Below are 10073 nucleotides of genomic sequence, written 5' to 3'. Positions count from 1 at the left end.
GGCGAGACCATGTAAGAGACTTTGTGACAATGTCAGACAATAGGAAACACAGTAAGACACTGTGATACCATGTAAGACACAATATAACGAGACATTTTCACACTATTCAATTCATTTTGTATCAGCATTACTATCTCTACATATACATTCTCTGACCTTTGACCCTCTCATTGACTATCCCCCAAAAAATGTCGAGAAAAATGGACAAGAAACCTTAGTGTGTGATGTCATGTGATCAGAACATAAACAACATAAAGGATGTAGTGGATGTAGGAGACTAAATGGACTGCACCTTTCTAGTCTTCTTACAATGATAACAAGGAGGAAGTAATAGTGTCATTAATACTAATATTACTACTAATAATAATGATAGTAGCAGCCGGTGTCAGCAGGGCCATGGGAGGAGTCAGGACCAGGGTCCAGATAGAACCCCAATCCATATGAACCTGTAAAAAGGAGAGCGAGAAGAAGAGAGAGGAGCTCAGTGTGTCCCAGGAAGTCCTTCAGCAGTCTCTGCTCATATCAGCGTAGTTCAGGGCTGGTCCATGCTGCCACACTGTAAGACATACTAATAATACTGTAACCGTTAAAGAATACTACAAAGCAATTACAGTGTAATACCTTATATTAGAATAAACACTATAATGAACTGTAATACCTCTATATACCTATATACTCTTGTATATACCTTTGTATTGTTGTGTGTTCTGTGTCCCAAAGCAGCGTTGATAATGAAAGATGAGTCAGACAGTTTGGCGTCAGTTACAATCCCTTTATAGGTTTTATCATACATAGCGGAGCGACTACAAGCTCCAACCAATGCACAACAACTGGCTGAAAACATCACAACTTTCCATTTCACAAAAAAGCAATAAAATACAAACATTACAACGTGTAACTGAAGACTGAATTTAATTGTACTGACCCATTAATAACTATACAAACAACTTTATCCCTCACCTGTGGGTCTTTAGAGTATAAAAACGCTCCTGTAAGTTCACCCTGACAGGGAGCTAGACGGCCATTTTTGCATAAAGCATGTTACAGCATGTTAAAGCCTTTTGAAGCATGTGGAAGCACATTACAGCATATTGGAGCATGTTGCCGGATGTTGGAGCATATTAAAGCATGTTAAAGCATGTTGGACCATGTTAAAGCATGATAAAGCATGGTAAAGCATGTTAAAGTATGTTATAGCATGTTAAAGCATGATAAAGCATGGTAAAGCATGTTAAAGCATGTTATAGCATGTTAAAGCATGTTGGAGCATGTTGCAGCATGTTAAAGCATGTTGGAGTAAGTTGAAGCATGTTAGAGTATGTTAAAGCATGCTAAAGGATGTTGCAGCATGTTACAGCATGTTGGAGCATGTTAAAGCATGTTGGAGCATGTTGGAGCATGTTGGAGCATGTTATAGCATGTTATAGCATATTAAAGCATGCTGGAGCATGTTAAAGCATGTTAAAGTATGTTAAAGCATGTTGCAGCATGTTAAAGCATGCTAAAGCATGTTAAAGCATGTTCAAAGCATGTTAAAGCATATTAAAGCATGTTGGAGCATGTTATAGCATGTTATAGCATATTAAAGCATGCTGGATCATGTTAAAGCATGTTAAAGCATGTTGCAGCATGTTAAAGCATGTTAAAGTATGTTAAAGCATGTTGCAGCATGTTAAAGCATGATAAAGCATGGTAAAGCATGTTAAAGTATGTTATAGCATGTTAAAGCATGATAAAGCATGGTAAAGCATGTTAAAGCATGTTATAGCATGTTAAAGCATGTTGGAGCATGTTGCAGCATGTTAAAGCATGTTGGAGTAAGTTGAAGCATGTTAGAGTATGTTAAAGCATGCTAAAGGATGTTGCAGCATGTTACAGCATGTTGGAGCATGTTAAAGCATGTTGGAGCATGTTGGAGCATGTTGGAGCATGTTATAGCATGTTATAGCATATTAAAGCATGCTGGAGCATGTTAAAGCATGTTAAAGTATGTTAAAGCATGTTGCAGCATGTTAAAGCATGCTAAAGCATGTTAAAGCATGTTCAAAGCATGTTAAAGCATATTAAAGCATGTTGGAGCATGTTATAGCATGTTATAGCATATTAAAGCATGCTGGATCATGTTAAAGCATGTTAAAGCATGTTGCAGCATGTTAAAGCATGTTAAAGTATGTTAAAGCATGTTGCAGCATGTTAAAGCATGCTAAAGCATGTTAAAGCATGTTGAAGGACGTTCCCCTGACTGTCTTTGGTAAATTGGGTTTAAAAGATGGACATGAACACCCTTAGAATATTCCTTGTGTTCAAGTCATTTTTAAGGAAGAAGTTGCATGATTCCTACTCCCTGTCACCATTAACTTTTCAATAATATTTTTGGCAAATTGTTTTCCACGTCAACAAACCGCCGGACTCATTCTTCGGGTGTCAGATAGCGGACGATGCGTTCACTGACGGACCGACATTGCCGGTCTGCTCAGCCCCCCTACTGGACTAAAGGAGCAACCGCAATGGGATCTCAGCCCTGGTAGACCCGATTGAACAGATTGTTCGGGCCCTTTTGAAGACTGACGTCTGTCAGGCCTGTTGCTGTAGCATTAATAGAAGGAAGCATTAATGTGTGTGTGCGGGGGGGCGGCGGGGGGGTACCTAATATATATTTGTATATCATTTTAAAATTCCCAACCCAGAAGTTATATTTACAGCAGCAGGTTTCTGTTCCTCCTGTTTAAAAATAAACTCTGATCAACATATGTACACAATGGAAAAAATCACAATGTGATGTGTGTGTGAGTGTGTGTGTGAGTGTGTGTGTGAGTGTAGTATCTTAACACATGTATGATTGTGTATGTACAGATGGATGAATACATTCCTCTATTGCTCTCTGCTGTGTGGAGGAGAAGCAGGTAGAGGTGTGTAGTGGGGGGGCCTCAGTCCTTTGTATTTGGGGGCGGAGCTCTCAGTTGGCAGCCTCAGGTGACTCCCCGCCCTCCACCACCTGGTTGCTGCTCCCGAGTGTCTTCAGTTTGGTGAGCAGATCTCCAAACGTGTCCTTCACCCCTTTTTCCAGCAGCCATCCGTCGCTCTCACACTCCGGGTTCTCCGGGTCATCCATCGTTTCCAGAGCTGTGGTCAGGTACTTCAACCCGGCCATGTCCACCGACTGGGACACACACAGAGACGCATGGACATCATAACACAGCACACATATCATTTCTCTTTAAATTTACTATATCAGAACTTTAATCATGATAAAATTGTTGTGCTGGGTAATCAATAACTGAACTTAATAACTAAGCTGAGGACAAAACCTAATCACATGACATCATTCGTTTACAATATGACTATTTACTTTGAAGAAGACTTTTGGGGGAAACTAAGAGGTTAACGTGTTGGTTGGGTGGAGGCTGCTGATTGGTCACAAACCGAAGACAATGAAACCCATCTGAGAGCAGCAGGGTGTGACTGAGTTCTCCATGTTGTTCCTAAACCTCCGTGACACTTCAGGTCAAACCTGTTGTTTTGACCCACATGACCATCGATGTTTGCTCTCAGCAACTCTCCCTCGTACTGATCTTCCCAGAATGCAACCTGTTGCTGATGCAGGCAGATTAACCCCCCCGAAATAGTTCCTGATCCTCCGTGAGCCTGACCACCACGCTCTAGATTAACACCAAGTCACCTCAGCACCTGAGTCAAGTGAAAGATCTGATACCAGGTCAGATTGTAATTCAGAGGTTGAAGTTTCAAATGAACTCCAGGGACGCAAAGCAGGAAGAAGGAGGAGGAGAATGAAAAGTAGTGGATGGAGAAGAAGAGGAAAGTGGAAGAAAGGGAAGAACAAGATGAAGACCACTCTCTGTCGGAGTGTGACTGTTAATGTGATTCTGTGAGTGAGTGTAGCCGTGAGTGTGACTTTGTCTTTGAGTCTTGTCATTTTCAGCCCAACTGTCGAGGTGACTCCATCCTTGAGTCAGCTGGGATCATCTTGTGTACTTTGATTCCTTTGTTGTTGTTTACATACCTCCAGGATGACGGTGGCAACGATGAGCACTCCGATGCTGTTCATCATGCTGCTGAAGTAGTAGAAGAGAGCCTCGCGGCAGCCCCGCGTCCAGATGTTGAGCTCCTCAATACGGTGGTCGTAGTCGTAGTGGGCGGAGTTATTGGTCAGGTGATGCTGGATGCAGGGCCGGGGGGAGCCGGGGTTACAGCAGCTGAACGGGACGCTATCCATCAGGTACTTGCCCTCCACGTTACTCAGCACTCGACTGCAGGTGGAGACAGTCGGGGGTTAATACTCACTCTACAGACATCTAAGGTGACGATCATCATGGTTCACTCTAAATGTCTTCAATGCCCCCCCCCCCCACTCCCGCCATTAGAGACCAGCAGCGGTAACCACAGACCTGCAAGTACATACCCGCCACTACAGATGTGCACCAACAGACCTCCAACTAAAGACTAACGTGTTTCTCAGTATGTTTGCAATGATCACATGTTCTATATAAAATGTTGCTCTGGTAGGCAAATGAAGCACACCCTCAGTCGACTGGTTTCGTTTAACCTTGTCATGTTAGCAGGGGAGTAAGCTGCAGCGAAGTGTAAATCAGATCCTGACAGATTATAGACTTAGAAAAGAGAAGCCGGTACATCGACCTCCTGCACGATAACTTTTACCTCCTTAAGTCCCTCCTTTATCCTCCACTGACCCCCTTTGACAGAACTCCTTTTGGTGACCTGCTGATCTCTGAAAGTTTTAAATGTGGGAGACTTTAACCAGCATTTAATAGCAAGCTTAGAGATGAGACTAAATGAGCCAGAGATCACAGATGCTGAAGCAAATTTTCTAGGAAAGTTAGAAATAAAGTGTTGGAGCGGCCAGTGTCATACGACCCAGAAGAGATGAGTTAACCAGTTAAATATAAAGCCGATTTTAGTTCAGAGTCATGAAGTGGATAACATGGTATCATTATCCATTATTTCTATGAAACATCAGAAAACACCTATCTGATATTGATCTCTAGTTTTGTCTCCAGCGGGTACTCACTCCTTCACCAGGTCGTTGCTCATGTCCAGGTACCGGTTGCTGATCCACTGCACCTCAAACCAGTCCCTGAAGTTGTTGTTGCCGCAGCAGCGGAATTCGATCTGTGTCATGTCCAAGGTCCTCTTCATGAAGCAGCGCCCCGGCGTGTCGGTGTCCTTGTAGAACTTGATGCTGTTCTTTAGGCCCTCGGCCAGCGTCAGGTACACTGCGAACTGCATGAGGAAGCAGAGCAGCGCTGTCAGCAGCAGCAGCGCGTTGAAGCCGCAGCACAGCAGCAGGAACGGCTTCAGCATCGGCTTCCACTTGGCAAACTTGATGGGGTCCAGAGAGTCGTGGCATACCTTCCCCCCGAAGGCGTTGAGCCCACAGGCCAACAAGCCCACCAGGATCAAGAGGTTGGGCACTAAGTGGCTCTCGTTGTTGTCCATCATCTCACTTCTTTTCCGCAACTCGATTTTGAAGAAAATGCCGAGGCTGAAGAGGATGATCCCCACGATGACCGAGAGCCAGTAGATCATCCACAGACCCTGGGCCAGCTTCACCCTTTTCTGCAGGGTGAACTTCACCGGCATGAACGGCATGATTTCACCTCTTAGTGTGACCGAAGCAACCAACTGAAATCAACTATCGTTTTCCTATCAAAGAGAAACCAGTTTCCTCTGGTGAACAGTTTAGGAATCCCTCACAGATTAAATCCCATCCACAAAGAAGCAGCTGCACGCAACTCAGCCAGAACCCCTGGTTTCAGACCCATAATGCCGAGCTGCAGGTCCATACTGTTGGGGGGGCCGAGGGGTCTGCCATGAAATCACAACGAATGCTGTCAGAGTTGTGATGGGCAGCGAGCTCCTCCAGCAGAAAGGTGTGAATGTGAGCGAGCTGGTCCTGGTCCTCTAAGCCTCCGAGGGGCTTTGATCCCATTAGCAGATCAGCTGCTGCTTTAAGCCTCCGACTTACAGCTAATTGGTTTGCTGCTAAGCAGCTGCTTCCTCCGCTGGGCCCAGTCCCTATGAAGACTTCCTGTAACAAGATGTTGGTTCTTCTTCCTGCACAAGAATCCCTAATATCGGATATATTTCTCTCTTCGACTAAAAACAAAAGCTTTCAAAATTCCTTGTTGTTTTTAGTCACTTTGCTTTCAAAGGACGACATAAAGCTGCTGCTGCTGTGGAGAAGAATCCAGTCAGTGTCACTGAGGTCAACCAACGTAGTAGTACTCTGAAACGACAATAATGAAATAATAACACAGCTTGTAGAAAGGGGAAAGTCCTCTGGCAGGGAGGGGGGGGGGGGGGGGAAATGATGGACAACTCCTTCCCCACCTGCCCCGGTGTAAGAGGGAGGGGAACCGCAGGTAGTACTACTACTACTCTAGTAGTGGTGGTGGTGGTAGTATTAGTAGTAGTAGTAGTCCTTCCTGGTATTACTGCTATTCAGGAACATGTTTGCACTTTAACTTGCTGTAATCCTGTGACTCTTCCCACTGTGAGACTAATAAAGGATTCTTTTATTTTATCTTTATAAAAGGGTTATTAAATAAGAAGAGCCTATTTATTCTAGTATTATTATGGGCATCATTTAATGGAACCATTCATTTTAATCACATCTAAATGTCTAGACTTCTGGAGAACAACAGTTTGTAGAGTCAAATGTTAAGAAACAAGTCTTTTCAGTTATTATATACACTATTATAATGAATTATCAATGAAACAAACAAGAACTCCTTTTAAAGCGTTTATTGGTTTTGTTATTCTTATACAATATTGTACATTTACTCATTTTTACAATAATTCACATATTAACAAGTCTTAAAAATGATGATGATGTTCAAAATGAGGAAGATAAGGAAGATGAGGCCACTTTTTATTTAAACCTATAAAAACATTTCAAACTTAAGAGTTTAAGGGAAACCTTTTTTTCATAAGAAACTAATAAATAAATAAATAAAATTAAAGTTCACTTTCTGTTCAAAGTCAAAAAAAGAGGAAAGTACATCACAGCTCATCTAAACACAAAGAGTCAAACGAAGAATAGGAACAATCCTTCTCTCATTTCCCTTCTGCAGCAGCACTGAATTCTGGGAGGATGTAGCCATGGAAACTAAAAAAAAACACACCAACTCAAAATGTAGCTGTTTTCTTGACTCACCAATCAGCAATTGGCCACTGGGGTTACCATGGTTACGTTTCTTAAGAGACGACGTGGGGATTTCACAGTAAAAGCCTTCACATACGCCGTTCTTATTTTGTAAATACGATCAATACCCAGAAGCCTCAGCTGAAATCGCCATGGAGACACGGCCAGAATGTCCCTGAAGGTTCTACAAAGGTTTACCTTTAGCTTCCTAAAGCGCTCATTTGATGAAATGCATCCTGGGGGTTCAAGTATTTATTCTCTTTCAATCTGAAACCGGGCTACTTTTTCTGAACTCTGAATTCAAGATTAAAGAATACCAACCTGTCAATCAACCTGTGAGGGACAGCAGCAGGTGGGCGGGGCTCCATTTTGGTACAATGTTAAAAACTTTGTACCAAAAAACTATTTTCAAAACTAAAAGTTGTAACTTCCTGTCCGTGTGAGCAAGGAACAAGAGGGAGTCTGAGTACTGGAGTGAAACTTGGACGAGGTGAGAGGTCAAAGGTCAAGATCCTCTGTCACACTGAAAAGTCCTTAAAGAATCCCTGAAGTCAGCACTGGGATGCAGGAAGCTGATTGGTTAACAGGAGGAGCTGTAACTGAAAAGGGGCAGGGCCAACACAGAGGTGCCAATCATCACAGGTGCTGCCAGTCGATGGCTACCAGCGTCTGATTGGCCTCCTGAGCGTGACCTATGACCTCAGCGATGCCGTGCTGACGCCACAGACGCTCGATCTTCCTGTAGCGCTCAACACAAAGGTGGAGGGGGTTCCCCCGCCTGCAGGTAAACAAACAAACTAATCAATAAACAAACCAACAAACAAAAGGTGGAGGGGGTTCCCCCGCCTGCAGGTAAACAAACAAACTAATCAATAAACAAACCAACAAACAAAAGGTGGAGGGGGTTCCCCCGCCTGCAGGTAAACAAACAAACTAATCAATAAACAAACCAACAAACAAAAGGTGGAGGGGGTTCCCGTCTGCTGATCAATAAGGAGAGCACCTACTTGAGGCCCTGGTCCGTCTCCCCGTAGTCGTCCAGGTACGGAGGAGGATAGAAGCAGCCCTTAGTTTTACCTGCTACAAATAACACCTGACTTTCTCTTACCCTGCACGGAACACACACACACACACACACACACACACACACAGTCAGAGTGTCATCCTGACGTGGCTCACACCATCTGCAGTAGATCAGGCGGCCTTTTGGTCCCACAAAGCAAGTTTGGCCAAATCACCATAGCAACACATCCAAAAACGTGAACCTGCTCTGAGGCAGGTACGAGGAACAGCTTGATGCGTTACCTGAGGAAGAGACCCAGGCCTGCTCCACAGGTGAAGGTGTGGGCGGTGCAGGCTCCTACGTCCTCTCCGTCCACCTCCGTCTGACAGCAGTAACTCTGAGAACACAACATGGAGCCGCACACCAGGCACAGAGTGGGAGCTCGGGACTTATCTCCTCCGGACCGGGGACACCTGCACAGGTGGGACAGAGGAGATGGTCCTGCACATGAGGTTTAAAAATGTACATATACACTCACTGGCCACTTTATTAGGTACACCTGTCCAACTGCTTGTTAACACTTAATTTCTAAGCAGCCAATCACATGGCGGCAACTCAGTGCATTTAGGCATGTAGACATTGTCAAGACAATCTCCTGCAGTTCAAACCGAGCATCAGTATGGGGAAGAAAGGTGATTTGAGTGACTTTGAACGTGGCATGATTGTTGGTGCCAGAAGGGCTGGTCTGAGTATTCCAGAAACTGCTAATCTACTGGGATTTTCACGCACAACCATCTCTAGGGTTTACAGAGAATGGTCCGAAAAAGAAAAAACATCCAGTGAGCGGCAGTTCTGTGGGCGGAAATGCCTTGTTGATGCCAGAGGTCAGAGGAGAATGGCCAGACTGGTTCGAGCTGATAGAAGGGCAACAGTGACTCAAATAACCACCCGTTACAACCAAGGTGGGCATAAGAGCATCTCTGAACGCACAGTACGTCGAACTTTGAGGCAGATGGGCTACAGCAGCAGAAGACCACACCGGGTGCCACTCCTTTCAGCTAAGAACAGGAAACTGAGGCTACAATTTGCACAAGCTCATCGAAATTGGACAATAGAAGATTGGAAAAACGTTGCCTGGTCTGATGAGTCTCGATTTCTGCTGCGACATTCGGATGGTAGGGTCAGAATTTGGCGTCTACAACATGAAAGCATGGATCCATCCTGCCTTGTATCAACGGTTCAGGCTGGTGGTGGTGGTGTCATGGTGTGGGCAATATTTTCTTGGCACTCTTTGGGCCCCTTGGTACCAATTGAGCATCTTTGCAACGCCACAGCCTACCTGAGTATTGTTGCTGACCATGTCCATCCCTTTATGACCACAATGTACCCAACTTCTGATGGCTACTTTCAGCAGGATAAAGCGCCATGTCATAAAGCTGGAATCATCTCAGACTGGTTTCTTGAACATGACAATGAGTTCGCTGTACTCAAATGGCCTCCACAATCACCAGATCTCAATCCAATAGAGCATCTTTGGGATGTGGTGGAACGGGAGATTCGCATCATGGATGTGCAGCCGACAAATCTGCGGCAACTGTGTGATGCCATCATGTCAATATGGACCAAACTCCCTGAGGAATGCTTCCAGCACCTTGTTGAATCTATGCCACGAAGAATTGAGGCAGTTCTGAAGGCAAAAGGGGGTCCAACCCGTTACTAGCATGGGGTACCTAATAAAGTGGCCGGTGAGTGTATGTCTATCTGTACATGTATAATAGAGTCAATAGATTAACAAAAATTAACTAATCGCACATTTTGAAATGTTGCTATTACCATGTTTTTAATCTTTTCTTAAGTAATGAGTAATCGCATTAGAACCGTCACCTT

The 10073-nt window shown here is 44.3% G+C and overlaps 2 protein-coding genes across 3 annotated transcripts in view; both read right to left on the bottom strand.

Annotated features, from left to right (window-relative positions):
- Window positions 1–704: 704 nt before the first annotated feature.
- prph2b (peripherin 2b (retinal degeneration, slow)) lies at window positions 705–6210 on the bottom strand. The gene is made up of 3 exons (XM_037464846.2): window positions 5048–6210; window positions 4022–4268; window positions 705–3160 (listed from the first exon to the last, which is right to left on the bottom strand). Exons 1-3 carry the CDS (start codon window positions 5626–5628, stop codon window positions 2957–2959), a joined length of 1032 nt encoding a protein of 343 aa, XP_037320743.1. The 5' UTR covers window positions 5629–6210; the 3' UTR covers window positions 705–2956.
- Window positions 6211–6768: 558 nt separating this feature from the next.
- ubr2 (ubiquitin protein ligase E3 component n-recognin 2) overlaps window positions 6769–10073 on the bottom strand; it is a 30729-nt gene continuing 27424 nt past the window's right edge. For both annotated transcript variants that reach the window (XM_037465425.2, XM_037465427.2), the window contains exons 44-46: window positions 8489–8659; window positions 8191–8292; window positions 6769–7961 (exon numbers count right to left, since the gene is read on the bottom strand). In XM_037465425.2, coding sequence (XP_037321322.1) covers window positions 7820–7961; window positions 8191–8292; window positions 8489–8659 — 415 coding nt within the window. In that variant the 3' untranslated portion in view covers window positions 6769–7819. The remainder of the gene's footprint in view (window positions 7962–8190; window positions 8293–8488; window positions 8660–10073) is intronic.

Source organism: Pungitius pungitius, chromosome 13, assembly GCF_949316345.1.
Source record: "Pungitius pungitius chromosome 13, fPunPun2.1, whole genome shotgun sequence".
Classification (NCBI taxonomy): domain Eukaryota; kingdom Metazoa; phylum Chordata; class Actinopteri; order Perciformes; family Gasterosteidae; genus Pungitius; species Pungitius pungitius.
This window is presented reverse-complemented; position numbering and strand designations above follow the sequence as displayed.

Bases quoted from the DNA above. Each gene is read 5' to 3' on its own strand.
- prph2b (XM_037464846.2), bottom strand. From the start codon at position 5,628: ATGCCGTTCATGCCGGTGAAGTTCACCCTGCAGAAAAGGGTGAAGCTG. The intron at 4,269-5,047 runs GTGAGTACCCGC...CTCCACCTGCAG, and splicing joins AGCAACGACCTGGTGAAGGA to TCGAGTGCTGAGTAACGTGG. The intron at 3,161-4,021 runs GTATGTAAACAA...TGTGTGTCCCAG, and splicing joins TTGCCACCGTCATCCTGGAG to TCGGTGGACATGGCCGGGTT.